This window comes from Drosophila guanche, unplaced genomic scaffold, assembly GCF_900245975.1.
Source record: "Drosophila guanche unplaced genomic scaffold, DGUA_6, whole genome shotgun sequence".
Lineage (NCBI taxonomy): Eukaryota > Metazoa > Arthropoda > Insecta > Diptera > Drosophilidae > Drosophila > Drosophila guanche.
Window position 1 is genome coordinate 1943580 of NW_022995757.1, and position 22214 is coordinate 1965793.

Below are 22214 nucleotides of genomic sequence, written 5' to 3' on the forward strand. Positions count from 1 at the left end.
AGGGGTAAACACACAAGTAAACAATGTTTTTTGGGTACCCTAACCGATGATGGTATAATTTATATCCATTTACTAATCTATTTGATGTACAAATTGACAATTTGTGAGTTAACTTTATTTTAAAGTTTCTTCTTGGCATCCACGTTATAATTTTCTGCTGCTTTTCCATTGAAAAAAGATGGGATATTTCATTGATTTAAAAAGTTAATTTCTTACATTCCTAAACGAAACATCACTCAGTAGAAAAATATCTTGATATTTCATACTTTCCTTTGTATCCTTTCTTAATTATTTTCTATTGCTCCTATGCTTCCATCTCTTTAGTTCTCTTAGCTCGATAGAGCATCAATGGTTCAATGTTTGCCCATACATTTTTTCTTTGTAAATGTTCAACATGTTGAGACATTTTTTAGCTCCAAAGCAAACCATCACACAACACACACGAAATGGAGGCGTCGCAACGATTTGGCTTCGAATTTCGAACAAATTTGAGACGCGTGCGCAGCGTCGTCTGCTGTTGCTGCTCAGCTTTTGTTATGCTTCGGCGCTGTCCCCAGCTCTATTCTCTATCCTCTTTAAACTTAGCCCCTGTCCTCTCCTGTTCGTGTTATCTTATGTGATTGACTGTACCACGGGACTCTAGTTTTCATCTATCGACTCTCCCACTCCTCTGGTTGCCCAGACACTGCGTTGCTCTGCAAACATGCATACACTGCTTTACCCAATCCCCCTCTCTACACGCACTCTTCTACTCTTCTGGGAGTGCCACTACTCTCCTCACCAAGCTGGTCTACTTCTCACCGTCTCCCCCTCTCTGAAACTCACAGAAACATTTTAAATTAAATCAATGCGCGCGCTTTTGGTGTAAGTAGCTTTATTTTAGTTTGTTGCTATTTGTTGGAGCTTCGAATACGATCTATGTTGTATCAACGGAGTATCTCACTTTTAGTTTCAACGGCGTCAAGCTGCTGTTTGAGCCATTTACACAGTTGTTGCTGTCCATTTGTCCGTCTTTCTGTCTGTCCCATTCGCCCCGTCTGGCGGGGCGGCCGGCACGTTTTTGTCAGGGTTGCCAGCGTGAGTTCATTTTAATTGCAAGCAGCGGCAGCAGCAGCAGCACACATTCCACAGTAGTCCGACGGACGAGACGCGACACAGAGGCAAACAAACAGACAAACAGACAGACGGATACACAGATAGAAGTACGATTACGAGCGAGTCACAGCAGTGGCACCACCACAGAGGCTGCAACTTCATGTAAAAGGAGCTTGGCTGCAATCATTGCGGGGGGGGGGTTGTTAGAATTGAAATTCCTGGCAATAGATTTGATTGACTGCAAAACTCTACTAGTTAAATACTCCTCAAAATCCCATAAAAGGAGGGCCCACCTCAAAACTCTTTTGACTGAAAAGTTCAATCAACTTTTCTTTGATTGTTACTATGTGTGGGATATGGCTTATCCAGGGCAATCTCAAAGGATTAAGTATGCACATTCATGTATACAAATTTCTAAATTGACATGCATAAGAAATTTAAAAACAATGGCTTCCCAGAAGCTTCGGGTCAACCTGAGAATGCACAGACCATTACGCACACTGCACACAAATCGGTACACAACAACTACATATAAATAAATATCTACAGAGAACACTCCTAGTTGAGAACTGCACGTTCTACACTGGATTAATGCTTCTACTCTTGCTTCCTGGGCGCAGCTTCTGAACGTTGCCTTGACGCGCACGTTAAACCCCACCCCATCCGAAGGCTTTTCAGTTGGACAAATACCGGTAAAAGCAAAACTAAGGGGCAGTAGGAGGAGTGGGAGACGCAGGATCCAAGGCCTAATCCCCGCTCCAAGGGAAACAGCGAGTGAGTGTCTCATCTCTTCTAGATCGGTATCGACTAATTGTAATCTCAAAACAGTATCCTAAAAAAGCACACGGATTCTCCAAGGCATTTTACAACGATTCTCCCTCTGTTAACCCGTCCAAAATAAACCCTGCATTTGGTTCTGCATTCCGAGATCCAATTCAAGAATTTTCTCAAGTGTTTTGCTGCCACATTTTGTATGTTTGAGCATCGCAGAACTGGTTATCTAGCCGCAGTTTACCTGCCGCAGTGCACACACAGACGTTGCAGTCGGTGGCAGATACATCGACGTGTTTATTTGGGTCGCAAATGGCAATTCTCTCAGGGAGAATTGATTTCTAATTAAAATTAAAAAACATTTTGCATGTGCAAATATTCTCACACGTGTGGTGTCCCCTGGCATGCCCCTCCCAAGATCTGTGTCACCTTTTGTGTGTTGTTTCTATTTGCATGGCTCATGCCTCGTATCTCTCGTTAGCCATTTGTGGGTCAAGAGTGACATTTGCGTTAACGTCTTTTTCTTCTCTGTTGGCCTTTTTTTCTGCTGTGGGTGGTTCGTGGTGGCACCCTCCTTCTCCTCGGGGTTGCCCTGATTATCGAGCATAGACTGGTGGGGGTGCCTCAAAATCGAGTATCATTTTTCCATCAGTTTTTCAGCTTTTGGATTATTAAACGCTTGTCCCACATATCCGTCAATCGAATGAGGAATCGCACACGCCCCCATATGGTTCTTTCAAGCGCCAATTAGTGGCATGTAGGCGCTACAATGAATTTGTTTGCCGCCAAATGTGGCACACAACTCAGCTAACTAGCCAGCGGCAAGCGGCAGCAAAACGATATAAAGATCTAGATAAATGCTGGAAGATTTTCGAGAGGAATAGAGAAATAGAGGAACCCTAGACATATGGCTAAGAGTAGCTTCAAATCTTCCCCTATATATGGCTCATTCGTTTGTAGAGAGAAAACTGCCACTTGGGTGTGAGAAACATCATTCAATTCATCATTTAAAGATCGTCGAAGTTCGTTTAAAAAGCAAATTTACAAGTTTTCAACGACTGTGTAAAGAGGTTTAGGCGTTTACCCTACCACATTTGTATGTCAAATTCCACATGCATGCACATAAATAAATGGTAATTGAAAGCTATGCAAATGGATGGAAAAACTATTGGAAGAGCGTTAAAAACTTTGCTTAATAGTTGACCCTTAATTAGTGGCTAGGAGAAAAGAGGAGAAACACAATTAAAAAGAGCAAACGTAAGTACTAGACAGAGCAGTGGGATAGGGCAGTGTGATATAAAAAATTTGCACAGGAGTAGAGGTGAATATTCTGCCAACTCTTTTACACCTCCAAAAGAGATTAAAGCGCTTCATATTATTCCATAAACGGGGTAGAGTAACTACCGTTCGTCTTTCCCATTACCTTTTCCGTTTATGTTATTTTACACCTTGTGTGGTGTTATTTGTATTATTTTTAACAAATGAACAAATTCTTTTGTTGCGAGCGATTAAATATGCGTTTGGGGCTGAAGGGTGACATAAAAATACATGTGACGCGTTTCTGCTGCAGCCGCAGCAGAAGTAACGTACGTGACATGCATGCAAATGCATTATGCACATGCCCAACACCCCGTTCGCACCTTGTGCTTTGCAACCGATAGCGATACTTTTTTCAAAATTGTGAATGAAATTCTGCGAATAAAACAACACAGAATAGCTTAAGCGGATTCAATTTTCCCTTGAGTTTCGGCCACAAAGAGGACAATCGCTTGGTTTTTTCCAAAGCAATAGCAATTATTTATAAATACCATGGAATTATGCAAATACATTCATGAATTCATGAAATTAATGGATCATCTGCTGACAATCTGGGACGTTTAAGCACAGGTTTCAATCAAGTTTTAGGACACTTCCACTACCAAATGTAGGTGGTCTTTTAAGCAAAGTTTTCTCCTACAATTTAGCTACAGTTTTCCCCAGCTAAAATACCATTCCATATCATTCCTTAAATATCATTGTAATAGACTACAGACTGTGGCAGTGACCACCCTTCCTGCTTACAAAGCGAGACATTGTGCCTTGGGGCGGTGGGATGCCTCTGCTGATGCTGCTCTCCCGATGCTGCTGCGGTGGTGCCGGTGCCGTTGTTGACATGCTCTAGAGTGTCGTCTCTGAACCCAAGAGCATCCCATCCATCCATCCATTCGTATCATCTGCTGCATCTTCATCATCATCGCGTTGCATCATTGCGTTGGAACTGCGAGAAGGAGGAGGATGAGGTGGCAAAGTGCATTCTAATGAAAGTTCAATGAACTGTGAACCACACAATTCTCATTCTGTTCGCTCATGTGCTGCTCCTCCTTCACTGCCTTTCCTCCTCATGATGTTGCACGCACATCGCAAATTAACACAATGCTGCATTTGTGCTCCCTCTCCGCAAAGAGGGAGAGCAAATATCATATTTTGTTCATGTTTTATAGATCTTTCTCTCTCACAGAGAGTGTAGAAAAGTCTTCAAAAAAGTTGTACTTTGAAGAAAATAGATTACATTTAAATACAAATGTAAGAAAAAACCAAATTTAGCACGACAAATATGAACATATGTTCGGCAGTAAGAAGATTTTTGATCGTCCACTCTTCACATGTCAGCTCGTTGCGTTCACATGTCACTCACTCGTTACATGCCACTTGTACCCCTCTCATTACGTACCAATTCCTTACATACTGATCGTTACTTGTACGCCGACTCGTTACACTCGTTCTCCTTTCTTTTATAGGTGCTACCTATGTTATGTTCATACCACTCATTATGCATATACCACACTCGTTGCATGTGGCACTCTCGCTATGTGTGCCACTCACATCACGTGATGGCCCCCTATGAATATCCTTGAACTCGACAAGAGTGAAAACGCTCTCGGGGGCGACGTTTTTAGTGTAAACAATAAAATGGAATAAATGAAATATTTATGCACTTAAGAGCCACACAACAACAACAGCAATAATACTAATATAATAGCCATAAAAGCATGAAAGCACCAGAGAGAAACAGAGAGAAAATGCAACCGAGAAGAGGCAATGCCACATGCTTCAGAAACCAAGTGGAAAGATGCAGCAGCAGTAGGAGGGGGGAGGCAAGCACATTGTTTCGAGTGTGAAAAAGAAGGCCAAAGAGTAGGCAGAAGGCCAATGCACCAACCTCAAGATACTATTTGTTTTTTTTGGAGGGGAGGATTATCTACTTACATATTTATACTCAGGGATCCGTACGATACAAGGAGAACAAAAAATGGCAATAGAGAATGAGTGCGATCCACAAATTCCCCTAAACGAAAGGACACCGTCCTCTCTTTAGGTCCAAAAGTTAGCTCATAGATTTTAAGTATTTCGGGCAATGGGATGCCCGATCCTCAGTATTTTCGTACACCTAAATTTGTGCCACAATTCAGTGGCAGCTGTCAAACACAGGGAGAGACAGAGAGAAAGAAGCATCAAAACAAGAGAACCTGCGGCACAGACAGTGCGTTTCTCTTCCCCCATTCAAAACAATTCTAGTAATTGCAAAAAAACAGGGCCCGCATAATGTTGTTCGATTCAATTCGAATCGCAGTCGAGACGGCAAAAAGCTTCCCAAGCAGCCGTCAAGGACAGAGGGCAGCCCTTGGGGAACAGAGAATAAGTACAGGCAGAGGGTACAGAGACATGAAGTCAGACAGACACAGAAGAAGGGGCACACAGCAGCAATTCGGAGGGCTACAATTTTTAGCAATGTTCCTGCAACAGATATTATTTCTTTGATAGTTTCTTTACAACTAAAAAGTTAGTCTTTCTCAAAGAATTGTAGCAGGTTTCATTCGTTTCTTCCTTAAATATTAATACTTCAGCTACAAAGATTAACCTATTAAAAATAAAAAATGTAACAATAAATTTACTTTAGGCTTAAACTTAAGTATTTCCAGGGTATTTGTTTGTAGTATATACCCAGTAGTCTTAAGTTTACCCTTATATTTCCTTAATTTGATAAGCAACTAATAATATTCATCGGTATAAGAGCTTTTTTGTTAGTTAAAAAAAAAAGCAGGAACACATGTGGCTTCCTGTCCCACCCTCCCCTCTGGAATATTGCAAGAACTAAAAATTCATTTTTATTTCACCCATTCGCTCCCAAAGTTTGGGAAGCTGTGGGGGGAAATATTTCCTCATGAAATGGAAAAACTTACCCGTGCAACGGCAAAAGACGAGCAACAAATGTGCTACCGAAAATGCTGCAATGAAAGTTTCGGCGTTTCCGGAATTTCCTTTTCCTTTTTTGGGTTTTTCCTTCCCTTTTGGCTGCTTCCTGATGATGCTGCTGCAACAGTGGCGGCGCGGGGAAGAAAAAGAAAGCAAAAAAGATGAGTACAAAATAAAACCGAAATGCAGGGTCGGTAGTTGCAGGCTTTTCTTTGGATTTCCCTCAAGTTTGGTTATCTAACCCTTTGGGCCGGGCCCCAAAAAGGCTGCCGGTTGACAATTTTTCTGCTAGCGGCCGAATGAGAGAGATGGTGAATGCGAGGAAGCGGAAGCACAACGGTGTTGCCACTCAACGGCTGGTTTCTGCCTGCCCTGCCAATAACGTTATTGATTTTTTTTGTGTGTTTTTTTTGCGGCTTCTGTTTTTGTTTCGCTTTTAATTCCCGTTTTTGCATGTGTGCGTGTGCGTTCTAATGCTTCTTCTGGTGGTTCCTTTGTTGCCTCTAATTTATTTGCTGCTGCTTCTCCTTCTCATCCGGCTTCTGCGTCTCCTTATTCTTCTTATCTTCCTACTGCTGCTGCTTCTGTTTCTGAATCTTCCTTCTCGCTCCTCTTCTCGCCCTATTCCTGATAGTCTGCTTCTTCTGTCTCGCTACCTTCTTTTGGTGTTTCTGCTTCTTCTCCCTCTCTTCCTGCTTCTGCTGTCGTAAGCCCAAAAAAAGGCGTGTGGCAAGAGTCAACGCAACGGCTAAGCGCATCCCATAGACAACAAACACACACACACACACATGCACAATCACAAACGCAGACGACATGCGGCACACACAAGAGAGACAGAGACGAAGAGCACAAGAAGAACCAAAAACGACAAAAGTAAAACCAAAAGCCAAAAGCAAAAAAAACGAGTTAAGACGCAGACAATTCAAAGACAATGCGTCCAGCAGCAAGCAGCAGATAAACGCCGCAGCCAACATTTTCCTATCCGACTGCATTTTCATGCCCAACATATTTGGATGGCTTTTTTTTTTTGGGTTTAATTACTTTTTACTTAGAGCTGCTCTTTCTGTTGTTGCTGATTTGCCTTCCTCAAAGGCGCGCGCGCAATTTTTTTTGTTTCCTTAAACAGTCAAATAAAACCGTTTCCACACACACTTTTCTTGGCAAATGCAAGGGGGAAAACACCGAAAAAAAATAATGCAAGAGTCGTGAGTTTCGAGTAAGTCGCGTTGACGAATATATCTTCAATAAAAGTAAGAGGCTTTGCTTCTATCCACTCTTGGTGCTTTCAGCAATATTCGAGAGTTTTTTGTTCTTAACGACCAATAACGACCACAAATTCTTGACTATTTTTCTGGTGTGTCCGACGCGGTCGACATTTTCATTCACGCTCGGTTCAAAAAGTTATTAATTTTATTCAATGGATTCAATGTGGCGGTAGAAACCATACTGGCTTGGTTTTGTTGTCATATCGTGAATGGGGAATATTGCCTTATTGTGAACGTGCGCATAAAAGGTGCGCGAAATAAGCCACCTTACAAACAGAAATACCCTTGATCAATTTTCAAATAGTTTTCTTTCCTTAATTATGTCTTAAATTCAACAAATTAATGTGCAAATATTGTGGAATTAATTAAATAATTAAATAAAAATTAACTTATATAATTAAATATATAAATAATTACTAAAACCCTTATATTGTCAAGCAAAAGAGCTTTCATGGTGCGAAATTTGTATCAAAAAATAAGGTGTCGACAACAGGCAAATACGTCACAAAACATTCCGTCAGCGCTCGCAAACAAAACCAAAAAACTAGTGATGTTACCCAAAACGTCGATATTTTTGTGCGATAAGCATTACAAACTCATCGGTTTTTATATAACAATATTAGAGACGAAAAATCATCTAAAGATTATTTTGTGAAACCACAAATAATGTAAAAATTAAATTGGCATGGGCAAAACTTTTGATTTATGAATCAGATTCAGATAGGAATTAAGTATCAAAACTATCGGCTGCAGGCTTTTTGTTTCTTCGCAACACTATATGGGAGAGAGGCAAAAAGTTGTAATTTCAAACACAGAGCTTTATTCTGGTCTTGTCTGCCAAAAAGATATTTACGAGGCGTCTATGTGAAGAGATGCTGAATTTCTCGATGGGATCGCCATTTCCTTTCTCAAATATAGCTGTTTTTGCGGAGTGTAAGATATACATATTTAACTATTTCGAAATTCCACTGTACTGTTCTTGTGCAACACTGTCAGCTGTCTTGGGAGAGGAAAGCTTTTCCGCCTGCCGTTTTCCTCCCCTCTTAACGTTATGTGTATTTGCTCTTAATTTTTGATTGTTTTTTTTTTATGTGGAAATGAAACGAATTTGCGGCAGCTATTGACACACAACTTAAGTGGAAACGCAGCTGCACCCAACCGCTGCACTGTCTCCGTCATGCCACAGCGCTGCCAGTGACATATAGTGTTAAATAGTGACGGAGAGAGAGAGCGAGGTAGAGCTCTCAAAAGTGAAAACGTTCCGGAAAAGCAGCGTGAAAATCGCAAAGCAGAAAAGACACAGCCCGTGCAATGTCAACAGAAAGCAATACGCCCGTGGATCCGCGTGTCCAGGTATGTGGCTGGGATGGGAGCACTGTTCCAAAAGCACTTACGAGGCGAAAACCCTCCCCTTTGTCCACAGATTGAGCTGGAGAAATTGAATTCTGCAACGGACAACATCAATCGATTCGAAGTGGAGCTCGATGTGAGTGTTTTTTTTTTGGCCTATTGATTTTTCACCCATTCACTCCATTTTTCTGATGTCCCGCGAAAGGAGTCCAAGTGCGAGTTCAAGCGTCTGCTTGCGGAGAGCGTGGTGCGCATCAAGGCGGCCGCCCACAAGCTGGGAAACTCCATCGATGCCGCCAAACCGTACTACGAGTCGCGCATCTATGCCGCACAGCTGGCCAAGGAGACGCAACAGTCGGCGGTTAATCACGAGAAGGCCAAGTCCATTCATGCCGCCGCCAAGGAAATGGTGTACTTGGCCGAGCAGGGACTCGGCGAGAAGTCCACGCTGGACACAGCCTGCCAGGAGATGCTCAGCCATGCGGCCAGCAAAGTGAATCAGTCCCAGCTGGAGGTCACCGACACACGCAATGCCTTGAAAATGTGCCAGCTGAAGCTGGAGGTGGCCAACAATCGGGTGAACAAGCTGCAGGGACAACTCAAGCAGGCGCTACGAGCATCCAGGTACATTTCTGGCTTTATATATGGTGCAGGATACACAGGAATCCATGGGATGCCACTATACGAATTTTTCGAGCTTTATTTGATTGGTTAATATTTTTAATGATTTTTACACGAGTATATTCCAAAGATTTTGTATGGGAAACCTTGAGTTTTCTTAGTTTTACGAGCATAATATGGACTTATTGGGTACTGAGAGCGTTCCTCCTTGTCTGTGGTCTGTTTTAAGTGATAAGAGAGCCATATAACAATTAATTTTTACAAATATAAGTGTGATTGGGAAAGAGTTAGTGTTCGATAATGGTCGACTAAAGACAAATACATGGAAATGTAGGTGTAATTTGTATGGAAATGGATCTCTAGATCTATTGAAACTAATCTTAATCTTTTAAGGGTTTCCTATTTGGTTTTTCTTGATTTCCCTTTTGGCTATTTGAATGTAACCTTATTTGTTTGGTACTCTATGACTTTATGTTTCCTTTTCGTTTTCTGTTTTTAATTTTTTTGGATTTCTCCTATGCTTTTCCTATACGTTTTTCCGTTTCCTTTTAGATTGCAGCTCAAGCGCAATTTACTTTTGTTGAGATACTTTAGCATTATGCACGCTCTGCACTGTACCTTGTGTTCGTGAGTATGCCTCACCCGCCCACAAGCACTAATGCGGGGCACGCCCCCTCCCCAAACGCTACTCGTTCTTGTTCCTCCCGCATCCCGCAGGCCCTATTACGAGACGCGTGCAAACTACAACGGACTGCTGAAGGCGCAGAAGCTGCGGGTCAACGAGCTGGAGGCAAAGGTCAGCGCCGCCAAGCTCACCTACAACGAGGCCCTGAAGAATCTCGAACAGATCTCCGAGGACATCCACCGACAACGACAGCAGCGCAATAATCTCCGCAACTACGAGGCCATGCTGCGGCAGGTGGACGCAGTGGATGCTCTCTCTGGCGGTGGAGTGCAGAATGCCAGAGGCAGAGACAGGGACGATGGCGATAACGATGAAGCGGATGAGGTGGATCTGGAGGAGGAGGACTACCTGCGTATGCCCGATCGCCTGGGCAGTGCGGGCAGTCCACCGCGTCAGTGTCTGAGCGACCCGCACGACTGTCCCCATCTGCTGACAGACTTTGAGGCGGTGCTAACGTTCCCCCAGAAGCTCGCGGGCGGTATGCACAAATCCGCCAGCACCAGCGCCACGGACGGAGACACCAATCTGTTCTCGGTGCAGGCCCAGGGACTCCATGCCCCCTACGAGGTGAAGCAGCGCTCGGAGTCAGGCAGCGGTTCGCTGGGCGGTTCGGCGTCGGCATCGGCCTCAGCATCGGTCTCGGGAGCACCGGGCGACAACGACATTGAGCAGTGGACGGAGATCCGGTTGTCCCACTCGGACAGCACCAGTTCCAGCTACTCGAATCAATCACTGCTGGATCAGCACGGACTTGAGGGTTCCAGTGGCTGCGGCGGTGGAGGTGGCGGCGGCCTAGGATTTGGTCTGGGCCGTGGCGGCGGCTTCGATCCGGATGTCCTGTCGCAGCACTCGGGTTCGTCCTCGGACGAGCCAAAGCGAAAGGTGACCTGCACCACGATATTCCAGGACGACAGCAGCCACTCCGCCAGCGGCGGCCAGCAGATGAGCCGCAAGCAGAGCCTCAGCCAATGGCTGTCCCGCTCGAACAGCTTCAAGAGCAGTGGTCGGAGGCAGAGCCTGGATCTGTTGATCGATGCGGGGGACAAGGTGAAGGATGTGTTTAGCTACGGTTTTCAGAAGGTGGGCCGCAGTCTGGAGAGACGCAACAGCGAATCGGAGATGGCCGCCAGCGAAGCCGGCGGGGCCGAAGCTGAGGCACTGCTGGGTACAACAACGACGGCGACGGCAATGTCATCCCTGGGCAGTGCGGGAGGCGGCAGCGGCATCACTAGTGGAGGAGGCGGTGGAGCCGGTGACTTTTTCCTCTTTAGCAGGTCAGTAGATGGTGGAGGGACGTCGGGCGGCAGTGCCAGTGGGAGTGGCGTTGGCGGTGCTGGACGTGGCCTGCTAAACTCGCTGCAGAGCCGCCTGACGAAGCTCATTTGAAATATTAATCTCAAATAATCAGAACAAATCCGAGATGATCCATGAAATAATCCATCGATGATTTTTATGCACCCATCTTATCCACCGAAAAACAAGTTACAAAAAAAAAACAGTAACAACAGTAAACCAACCAACAACAACAAAAGTACAGCAATTAGCAACAACAAAATTAATTAATGAAACGATAAATTGGCTGCTTTGATCTCTCTCTCTCTCTCACGCTCTCTGCTTTTTGCTAAATTTGAACAACAACAACAAAAAACACATTCTCCCAAGAACAAAATTAACCGCAACTACCAACAATAAAGTACAACTACAACAACAGCACGAACGCACACACGCTTAAATAAATATATAAAAAATCCTCCCAACAACAATTGCAACAGCAGCAACAACAGCAAAAGCAAAAGTAATAATGTTCTGTATGTACTCATAAACGTAAAAGAGAGACAAATTATTTGTATGTGTTGTGTTTTGCCCCGTTATTGTTCAGTTTCACCTCTCACCGTCATCACATCACCCGCCCGTTTGTAAGTACTGACTAAACTAGGCAGGCAGGGGCAGGCACTCCTAACGGCATGTAGGCATTTCTAGTTTAGGAAGTACTTGGAAAAGGCTTTACTTGCTCTCACTTACTCTCTCTCATTGTCTTGATCCTAAGTTTGTTTGCTGTAAATGTAATCGCTGTCACCACTATGCCTGCTGTTTAAAGTACTCCCTAAACCATGCAAACAATTCTCATTAGATTGACTTGTACTCGTTTAGGAAGTGCTTAAGCTTGGAACTACACTCTACCTCTCTGTATTTACCTGTTATCCTGCTTTCACACTCGCTCTTCATGTTCGCTCTATGGCGTTCTCTCACCCACATTACTCTTCATTACACAACACTCTATCGTTCTCACTCTCTCTCTCGCTCGCCTCAGACTCTATTCTTCCTTGGTTGTTGTGTAGCTGTTTTTCTCGAAATATTTTGTCGTACACAGCAATGAAAACTTAATACCCTAACTTTGCAGATCGTCAGAGCCTAAAGAGTTACTATCCGATGAGCAGGTTGAGAATTTACTATTAAATCATACGGTGGACGAGCACGGTGCTATAATAGTGGAAGAACTTAAATCGCCAACAACTACAACTACTACAACAAGCATGCATCACACACACCAACAACAGCAACAACAACAACAACAGCAGAAACAACATCATCAATCGCTAAATGTGGTGGGAGCTTTGTTGTTCTAAAAATGAAATGAAGTTAGTGAGTCTCGCAGACAACGAGATACCGTTACTAAAACACACACTCACACACACACACACACAAACACACACACAAACCCACGAACACAAACATTTATAAAATTATGGCAAAATTTTTACTCTATGAGTATTTTGGTGGGCATTGCATCGACCTGAAAAGAAACGAAAAAACAATTAGTCAAAAAGTAGTACATATCATCAATCCCAAAACCAAATATAGTGTGTAGAGGAACCAACCAAACCCCATGCAGGTACCTTTTTACACTCATAGTATACACACACTCACACAGACACAAACTATGTTCTAATCCTAACAAAACAAATGTGCAATAATTTTTGTGTTTACTTAGAGGCATACGAAAAATAAGATGGTTACATTTTATGCTGTTTACAATAAGCAAATAACTAAAACGCTAGTCAAAACAAAACAAAAACGAAATCAGTTACAATGTTTTTAGTGTGTATTAGCTATACATTCAGCAGAAGCATAAGAACAGAGAAACCCAGTAATACTTACAACTAATAATTGTACAAAATAATGCTATTTGTGGCGTACGCAGGAAGCGAACTGGTAGCGACTATACATTCGAATTTTCTTTTATAGAAACATTAAATGTTAGAAATAACATTCATAATGTATGTATGTTTGCTATGTATATTCTAGTATCTGCTTCTAATATCTATTCCATTCATTTTCTGCCTACGCCACTGAATGTTACATACATAGATACATTTATTGATACCTGCATTACAATTATATGAATAGTATTCGAAAGATCGGTGTGTTTCATTCAAATTGGTGACGGTTATTTGAAATTACCTTTAAAAATAACAGTGATTGATACCTGCATACAAATTACAAATACATATGATATAGTATTCTTTAACGAAATTTGTTTTATATTTTGGTTAGGGAAAATTTAGAAATGTACAGGGTATTTACAAATGCATCTCAAATAAATTACTTTCTAACAAAACTGTGCGTATAGTGATGGGCCTGCAGTGCGCCTAACCATCGTTTTACCAGCGATGTCGGCTTATTTTCCAACCATCGATAGTATCGATGCCACTATCGATTTTTCTCCCAGCCCTAGTCAGCTGGCAACGCTTCTTGTTTTGGTCAGTTCTAGAAAAGATTTGCATTTATTTCCAAGCTGGACAACAATAGGACGTTGTTTACGGACCCGTTCAGTGCAGACAAAGAGCAGTTCGGAGTGCGGACACTTGTGCTACTTAATCAGAAACCACATTCGCTGGAAACCACATCGCCATGGAGCAGAAGAAGAATGTCGAGAACAAGCCCATTCGCAAGGAGATTATCAATCCGGGAAACGCTTACATTGAGCTTACGCCAGGCACACGGGTAGGATTTAAATCCAAGAAGCACGAAATACAAAAAAAATCAAACAAGCAGCAACAGCTGCCCCTGCTGCCCACCCCCATAGTAACAAGTGAAATTAGGCCAAGGCCCTGGAAAGTTCATGCAATAACCCCTCCCTCCCCTTGTTGCTCCTGTTTACAGGTGAAGTTCCACTTCCTGACGCGCACAGCCCATGACGGACGCACTGTGGATGACAGCAGGAAGATGGGCAAACCCATGGAACTGGTCCTGGGCAAGAAATTCAAACTGGAGGTCTGGGAGGTGATTGTGCAGCAGATGTCCCTCAACGAGGTGGCCAAATTCACGGTGCACAAATCGGTATGTATACACCGGAGAGTATGTCAGAGAGAGAGAGAGAGAGCGAGGTCTGCAACACGATCTCACTGACCCAATTTCCATTATATTCGCCCGGGCAGCTATGTCCCCAGTATCCTTTCATATCAAAGACATTGAGGGACATTGGAAAGAAGCCCGAGGAACGACGCCGCTGCTGTGGAATGACACTACAAAACGAGGGCATTGGCTATCCAGATTTGGATGCTCTGTTGCAGCATCCTGTGGACCTGGAATTCATCATAGAGCTGACCTCGATTGAGCTGCCTGAGCAGTACGAAAAGGAGCGCTGGCAAATGTCCGACGACGAGAAAATGCTGGCCACCAACACACTGAGGGAGCGGGGAAATGGGTTCTACAAATCGAATCGATATACCGATGCTGAGACCTGCTATCGCGAGGCCGTGGGCATTGTTGAGCAGCTCATGCTCAAGGAGAAGCCACACGATGGTGAATGGATGGAGCTGGCTGCGATCAAGACACCATTGCTGCTGAACTATGCCCAGTGTCGTCTCATTGCCGGGGACTTTTATGCCGTCATCGAGCACTGCAACGAGGTGCTGAATCTGGATCCAGGAAATGTAAAGGCTCTGTTCAGGCGGGCCAAGGCACATGCTGGTGCTTGGAATCCGATGCAGGCACGTCGTGATTTCATTGATGCTCTGGCTCTGGATAGCAGCCTCAAGTCGACTGTGGCCAAGGAGCTGAAATCGATTGAGGAGCAGCAGCAGGCTCGCAACGTTCAGGACCGAATACACATGCAGAAGCTCTTCTAGAATATAAGTGTTGCGAACCTCCTGCTAATGCTCCTGGTCTATTGGAGTAACTATGAGACCTGCTGCTAACAGTTAGCCGAACCCTCCATTTTCAGCATTCTAGGAAGCAGACGCTTTATACCTTTATTCTCGCTGGCCAACCTGTTGCTCACCTGCTGGGCTCTTTACAAGTTAATGCGGACGATGAGGCAGAGACGCATACGGGCGATTTGGTGAGGGCCAAAAGGCCCAGTGTGGAGGGTGCTTGGTGTGATCTATCTATCTGTCGTATCATTCTGTGAGCATTGCATTTCGGCAAAATCGGAATTTCGGTTTCCACAGCACAGCACAATGCACCACATGAAGCAAGCCAGTCATTCATCTCTGGACTTTAAAGTAACTACAAGAATGTTTTAATCCCCAAGAGGGCTAAATTTCAATCCTTCTCCCTATACTTACATCCAATATTAAGCAACAAGTTATACTCTGTATATTATAATATATTATTATATGTGTCTGTGTATATTACGAATAGTTTATAAGTTGTTGCTCTTCGTAGCGTTTACCGAGATGAAAACAAAACAAAAAACACAACCAGAAAAGTTTCCCCCAATGTCCAATGTTGTAATCCCTATGTATTCGATTTGTACATCGATCTAGAAACTATGTAACTATCCTAAGACTAGAAATACTATATGTATATGTGTAAGCATGTGTATTCCATACATGTATTGGCTGTAATTTGTTTGTAATTGTTGTATGAAATTTTGATTGTGAAAAAATATTAAAAATCGTCTTGAAAACGGCACAGGATTTTGGATTATTATTCGTAATATTTAACAACATTTGAAAGGTAAACTGCAACTATTTACAGATTGTTTAAGATGGGAAGTCTTTTGGACATCATTTGTTGCATTTTCTGGGCAAAATTAAGCATAGAAAAATGCATATAAATAATACTTCCCATGTAGCAAAATTTATTTATTTGTCAGATTATATTTGAGGTGATATTAGACCCTCTCTTGTTCCCCGTCCAAATATTTATAGATCCTTTGCCTGCAACAGCAAATGACGTAGGAGATAACCGAAAAAATAAAGAAAACTGAAATCAGGCTAAATACAGATTTTCGCCATTTGGTGGCCCACTTTCCAGGGACACACCTGAGTAGAGGCTGCAACGAGAGAGAGAGAGAGAGCCTGGAGGATGACCTAGATTTAAAAATAGATTCCAAAGGTGTGCGCAAGGGGTGTGTGAAAGGAGAAGAACAGTTGACTTTTGGATAAATCATTTTGATTTGCATTTACTAATTTAAAATCACGATTAAGTGTGGCATTAGTTAACGATTAATATACACAGTAAATACACGTTAATTACGTACTAAGAAAATCTTTGGGGGGCGATTGGTTTGGTCCTGCACAGAGAGAGACTCCACAGGTGACCCTCTACAGTCGCCACAGACGACTGCTGTTGCCACCGGTGGCCCCCTCTGCCTCGCCGCGCAGCTTGTTGTCATCGGTGCGCCACACGAACGGCTCCAGGCGGTCCTCATCGTCCAGAAAATTGTTAATGGCCTCCAGACTGGCAATATTCTCGTGCAGCAGCGAGTTGCAGCGACTCAACTGATGGGAGACGCTCCGGATCTTGGCAAACTGTTCGGCATACGAGGCATAGGTCTTCTGCATGTCCACGAAGCTGGCAAAGAGTGTGGTGATGGAGTTGCTGACGACCTTTGTGCGCTCTACCAGGTGGTTCTGCTCGCTGGACACATAGCAGGCACACAGATTGAGATGCGTCTGCATGCGCGTGCAAATGTTGATGAGATGCTGCGAGTGCAGACGCTCCAGGATCTCAGCATCTCGCGTGTATGTGGCCGAGCTGATGGACTCCCGCAGAACGGGCAGGAATTGTGGAATGCTGCGAAGCCTGGCCAGATCCGGATCGATGTCATCGTTGGTGTCCCTTGCACCGGGCTTCACAATCACAATGCTGTGGCTGGACACCGTCGACTGGGGCCGCTTCGGCTTGCTGGTGGTTGTGAAGCCGCCCGGGTGCGACTTCCTGTTGGCCGCCCGACTCGCGCTGCTCTGCTGCAGCAGGTGGGCGGGCTTGGAACGAATCTTGGGTGAGTCCCCGATGGGTCGGTCTGTGTAGGAGACATATGGCAAGTCGGAGCATACACTCAGCGGCGGCGATGGCGGCCGACTCAGCTCCGAGCTAGCCGGCGATGAGGCATCCGCTATAATCTGCTTGCTGGCTATCACAATGCTGGCCGGTCCAGTGCCCGGCACCGTATGTTGTCTGTTCAGACCAGCGCCGCGCCGCTTGTTGGCCGCCGCCGTTCCGGCTGCCGCTGCCAGGGCCATGGAGCTGCCATCGGGTAGGCCATCGCCACCGGGCATATGTTTGCCTTCGAAGATCTCGTGGCCGTCGGCCTCGGCCCGCTGCTGGGAGTGCTCGGCCCCCATTTATCGATTGATTAGTGGTTAGGGCTCTTGAGGCACTCCCAGTCTCCTGTTTGAACCGATTGAGCCCGGCCCGCGGCTGTTTTACTCTGCTGCAGGTAGTGATCCGTGCATTAGTTTGTTTACTTGTTGCATCATTCCAGTACAATCTACGCTCTTGCAAACACTGTGAAAATAGCCAAACAAAATAACAATGGAAACTCGGATTCTGCGATACGCGTTCACAGAAATGCACTAGCGCGTCCTTCTGATTGGGCAGAACACCAACATATCGAAAATACCGATAAATGGCAGTAGTCGAAGCCTTGGAAATACCAGAATATACTCTTTTTAAACTGTTTTTATAACGGTTTTAAAAAACATTTATTTATATTATATATTTATTGCTATTAATTTCCACGAAACTTGATTACAACACTCTCCGCTATAGGAGATTGTATAGAAATTATTTGTAGTAAGTACATGTCATACGGTTCCAAGTAATTTACAAATGCTTACGCGTCCATGGAAGAGCTGCACGGGAGCCTCACTTTCTGGTTTTGCAGGAGAGAGAAAGGGAGAGAAATAGCAGTTCGTGCATTTTAATGCTCCGCTGCATTCATAAGATCAGTAGCAGCGTGGCTGAGAGCGCGAGAGATAAGCCATGTAGGAAGTGTTCTTCGTTCTCTCTCCAGTGTTTGTATTCGTGCCTATCTTTCTTATGTTTTGATTCTAGCTTTCCTCTCGCTCTCTCTCTCTCTCTCTCTCTGTGGGTGACACACTCTGAGCACACAGAGTACTACGAATTTGTTGAGATCTTTGGCAGGGTCCGGCGTAGGGCTAAACAACAAAGGGCATTCGTTCTTTGTCTTTGCTAAATTAGGATTTCCAGCATTTTTATCGCGTTTGCTGTCAGGGGTATCGGGGGGACGCTGTGCTTTTGAGGTGCTAATTCGTTGGGGTTTGCTTACTGGTGTCGATTTCCGTGATGTCAGAACCAGAGACGAACCCGCCGGCAAACCACACACATCATGGAGAGAGTGAGTCCCGACTCGCGATTTGTAGTCTGGAAAAACAGTCTAAGATCTCCATACACTTATTTCGCAGGGCAAGCCCCAGCATATTCTGCAGCTGAGCGAGGAGCAGAGACGCCGTTTCGTGGACTCCTTTGATCGGGTGCTGAGCGACATCGATGGCGTTGTATGGAACGTGGAGTCCAGTGTGCCGCGGGCCGTGGACGGCTATGCGGCACTGCAGCGTGCCGGCAAGGACGTAGTCTTTGTGACCAACAACAGTGTGCGCACCGTCGACCAGTGCGTCAGGCGTTTCGAGAAGCTGGGCCTCCATGTGGCCCCCCAACAGGTTTGGCATCCTGCCCAGTCGATTGTCCTCTATTTGCGCGACATTCAGTTCGAGGGTCTGATCTACGTCATTGCCAGTGCGCCGTTCAAGGCTGTGCTGCGGGAGGCGGGCTACCAGCTTCTCGATGGCGTGAGTAATCCTCCATCAATCGATATTCCTTATCCTCTATATATGTATATCCTTGACAGCCCAACGAGTTCATCGAGGAGAGCTACGACAGCCTGGCCAAGACCATCTTTGATCGCCAGCCCGTGCGCGCCGTCATAATCGATGTGGACTTCAATCTGACATCGCCGAAGCTGCTGCGCGCTCACATGTATTTGCGGCACCCGGAGTGCCTGCTCATTGGCGGCGCCACCGACCGCCTGTTGCCCGTGGCAAAGGGTGTCAACATCATCGGTCCGGGGCCCTTTGCCTCCATCCTGGTTGAGGCCAGCGGCCAGCAGGCTCTCACGCTGGGCAAACCCGGACGCGAATTGGGCGAACTGCTGATCAAGCGCCTGAAGATCAGCGAACCGCACCGTGTGCTCATGGTGGGCGATATGCTGGCCCAAGACATACGCTTTGGACGACAGTGTGGCTTCCAGACGCTGCTCGTCCTCAGCGGTGGCTGTTCGCTGGAACAGCTCCAGGCGGAGACCTCGCCCGACCTGGTGCCTGACTACTATGCGGATACTGTGGCCGATGTGGCTCAGCTGCTGGGCGAGGAACCAAAGTCTCATGTCTAGCACTCTTTCTATATCTTTTTACTTGTTTTTCCTAGTTTAACAAAGTTGTTTTTCCAGTCGGGGGTAATGGGTAATTACTAATGGGTGATTGCTAATCAGCACAACATCATATTTTAATCGTTATCTGAAATACAGTTGGCACTTCAAACAATACACTATGACGGCTATGGCTACACATGGAATGGGACGCGCTGCGCTGTGATACGACCACTAGATACCCTTTAAATGTTCTTTTACCTTTAGGTAAAGGCTGAAGCTCAAGCGTCAATCGATATCGACCAGATCCCCTAGGCAATCGGCAACAAAGTCGGGCAGCTGTGGATGACTCGCTGGCAGGCGTGTCACATCCGAGGCCTTGGTGCCGCCAGTGAGAACGAGCAGCGTCTGGTAGCCATTGGCGCGGGCAAACCCAATATCGCTGGCCAGACTGTCGCCCACAAAGAGGACACGTTGCGGCGGTATGTCCGGATGGCGTTGCAGCAGTAGCTGGCGCAAAGCATCGCCCGGCTTGCCCAGCACCAAGGGCTGGCGGCCCACCGATTCGGTCACTACGTTGACAAAGGCTCCAGGACCTGAACATTAAAGAGAGACTAAAGCGTAGAAGCAGGAGTCATGGGTATGCACTTACCTATAATCTCGCCCTGGCCAAAGGGTATGAGCGCATCCGAGGCACCAGCCAGGAACAGGCACTGAGGATTCTGCAGCTCGACCTGTGCACGCATCAGCTTGGCCGCCGACATATTGAAGTCCACATCGATGACAACGGCCTGTACAGGCTCGCCGTCAAAAATGGCCTCATGAAGATCCTTCAGGCTCGTGATGACAGTCGGTCCGGTCTAAGGGTGGACCACAAACAGGTCACCAAGGTTCCGGCATTGCTCCGGCTATCGACTCACCTCTTGGGCCAAGTGGAAGCCTGCATCGCGGAGCAGCTGCTTGAAGGGTGCCGTAGCCAGACAGTAGATGAGTCCCTGGAACGCTATAGACTTTAGATGATCGCAAATGGTCTGGGCCGGATGCACGATTTGCTCCTTCTCTATCTTCAGGTTGCCCTGACGGGCAAACTTCTCGATGTGCTCCTCCGGAGAACTGATGCTGTTGTTGGTCACAAATGTCAGCCGCTTGCCCAGTTGCTGCAGATGGGCCAGAGCCCGTGCGGAGCCGGGTATGAAGTCGCGAAGCGGATACCAGACCACACCTGGAACGACGCAGAGTAAAAGGAAAGCTGAAGGGTTCTTGTGGGAGTTAATTTCTCACCATCACAATCGCAAAAGACCAGATCAAAGGAGTCCAAAAATTGCTGACGCTCTGCTCCATGCAGCTCCTTGAGATGCTTCGACTGCCGGAAACAGAAATAATGAGGGATTAGCTGGAACCCAACACACTGTGGTGGTGCCCTCTAGTCTCTGGGGTTCGCACCCACCAAACTCATTACGAAAGCTGACACAAATCCAGATAACAGATCCCAAATGGAGGAGAGAGCGAGAGAGAGAGAGCTCAGAATCCCATTCAAGCGTTACCAGTCGCAACAGATTTGTGACTAAGCTCAGCGGCTCAACAACCCAGCGCTGGAAGACACCTTCAAAAGATAATTTAGAATGCCGGCTCTAGAATGCTCTCCCCTCCCAAGAACCGGTTGCATTATGATAGTTTTTACAAATTGCATTAGTCGCCCCATGCTGCTGCTTTTTTGTTTTTTTCCATGGCTCGCTGCATCGGCATCTGCCTCTGGCTTGGGTGGGTGGCTGCAAGTGTGTCACTTGGATACGCCTCAATTGAGGCCTCCTCGCTGGCTTGTCACTGCTGGGTGTCACTTTCAATTGAATGCTGTCGTGCTAAGCCACTCCGTTACAATTGATTTGCTTTCATCGCCTCTCGATTCGTTTTATAATGCTATCCGGTTCTGTTTTTGTCTTAATTAAGCGCTCAAATGATACACTCTCTCGCTCTCTCTCTCTCTCTCTCTGTATACAAATTTGTTTCTTATCTGCTTTGGATATGCGCTGGAACGTGGAGCATATCATATATGTAACTATTTTTTGACTTAAATTCCATTTATGTGGAATAAAGTCTCTGGGCATCAAGACTCTTTTCTGACTGAGAACAGCATTTACGATCGAAAACATGTCTAAAAAGTTTACATAAATGTAAAAATTAAGGTGGTATTGAGCTTTGCTGAGATATGTATTATCCCTTCCCTATTTATCAACACCCTTAAAGGAACTGAAATGCTGAAAGAAATATTTTTCTTTAAATTTGAAAACATTTTCCATGTCGTTTTTTTTTGGTTTCGAGTGGAATGAATGAATGTTTAAAAAAATGTGCTCAATCTTTAAAGATCTATAAATAAATAACAATTAAAGCTATTATTCTCTTTTGATTTGTTGACTGCTGTTTGAATCATTCTTTATTCGGGGCGTTTTGTTTTGTTTATATCCCTTTCATAGTCGTATTCGTAATTTGTTAACATTATTGTTATTATTTTTGTTGCTGTAAATAGCAAACGCAATCGTTGCAATCGTATGCATAAATATGTTTATCAAAACAACAA

At 45.1% G+C, this 22214-nt stretch overlaps 6 protein-coding genes across 9 annotated transcripts in view; 3 read left to right on the forward strand and 3 right to left on the reverse strand.

Moving 5' to 3' along the window:
* The window catches only part of LOC117590453 (Ca(2+)/calmodulin-responsive adenylate cyclase), a 38246-nt gene extending 30738 nt beyond the window's left edge, over nt 1-7508 (reverse strand). The window contains exons 1-2 of the mRNA XM_034283073.1: nt 7141-7508; nt 6087-6217 (exon numbers count right to left, since the gene is read on the reverse strand). The gene's annotated coding sequence lies outside the window, so the exon portion shown is untranslated. The remainder of the gene's footprint in view (nt 1-6086; nt 6218-7140) is intronic.
* An 868-nt stretch (nt 7509-8376) lies between these two features.
* Nucleotides 8377-13152, forward strand: LOC117590223 (SH3 domain-binding protein 5-like). Of its 3 annotated transcripts, XM_034282693.1 has the most exons (7): nt 8379-8717; nt 8788-8850; nt 8920-9338; nt 9888-9962; nt 10053-10812; nt 11254-11294; nt 12422-13152. In XM_034282693.1, exons 1-7 carry the CDS (start codon nt 8676-8678, stop codon nt 12645-12647), a joined length of 1626 nt encoding a protein of 541 aa, XP_034138584.1. In that variant the 5' UTR covers nt 8379-8675; the 3' UTR covers nt 12648-13152. The 3 variants fall into 3 exon arrangements, with proteins under 3 accessions (XP_034138581.1, XP_034138582.1, XP_034138584.1); XM_034282690.1 differs by having other exon boundaries at nt 8377-8717; nt 10053-11294; XM_034282691.1 differs by lacking the exon at nt 9888-9962 and having other exon boundaries at nt 8378-8717; nt 10053-11294.
* Nucleotides 13153-13792: 640 nt separating this feature from the next.
* Nucleotides 13793-15892, forward strand: LOC117590224 (AH receptor-interacting protein). Its single transcript, XM_034282694.1, has 3 exons — nt 13793-14025; nt 14185-14361; nt 14460-15892. Exons 1-3 carry the CDS (start codon nt 13933-13935, stop codon nt 15150-15152), a joined length of 963 nt encoding a protein of 320 aa, XP_034138585.1. The 5' UTR covers nt 13793-13932; the 3' UTR covers nt 15153-15892.
* A 513-nt stretch (nt 15893-16405) lies between these two features.
* LOC117590336 (BLOC-1-related complex subunit 5) lies at nt 16406-17844 on the reverse strand. Its single transcript, XM_034282831.1, has one exon. The coding sequence runs from the start codon at nt 17595-17597 to the stop codon at nt 16575-16577; it is 1023 nt and encodes a 340-aa protein (XP_034138722.1). The 5' UTR covers nt 17598-17844; the 3' UTR covers nt 16406-16574.
* Nucleotides 17845-18457: 613 nt separating this feature from the next.
* Nucleotides 18458-21629, forward strand: LOC117590292 (pyridoxal phosphate phosphatase). Of its 2 annotated transcripts, XM_034282781.1 has the most exons (4): nt 18458-18613; nt 18681-19064; nt 19124-19663; nt 21600-21629. In XM_034282781.1, exons 1-3 carry the CDS (start codon nt 18605-18607, stop codon nt 19661-19663), a joined length of 933 nt encoding a protein of 310 aa, XP_034138672.1. In that variant the 5' UTR covers nt 18458-18604; the 3' UTR covers nt 21600-21629. The 2 variants fall into 2 exon arrangements, with proteins under 2 accessions (XP_034138672.1, XP_034138671.1); XM_034282780.1 differs by lacking the exon at nt 21600-21629 and having other exon boundaries at nt 19124-19816.
* Nucleotides 19752-21218, reverse strand: LOC117590293 (4-nitrophenylphosphatase). Its single transcript, XM_034282782.1, has 5 exons — nt 21087-21218; nt 20921-21002; nt 20560-20861; nt 20292-20499; nt 19752-20235 (listed from the first exon to the last, which is right to left on the reverse strand). The coding sequence occupies exons 1-5, from the start codon at nt 21093-21095 to the stop codon at nt 19928-19930; spliced, it is 909 nt and encodes a 302-aa protein (XP_034138673.1). The 5' UTR covers nt 21096-21218; the 3' UTR covers nt 19752-19927.
* Nucleotides 21630-22214: the final 585 nt, after the last annotated feature.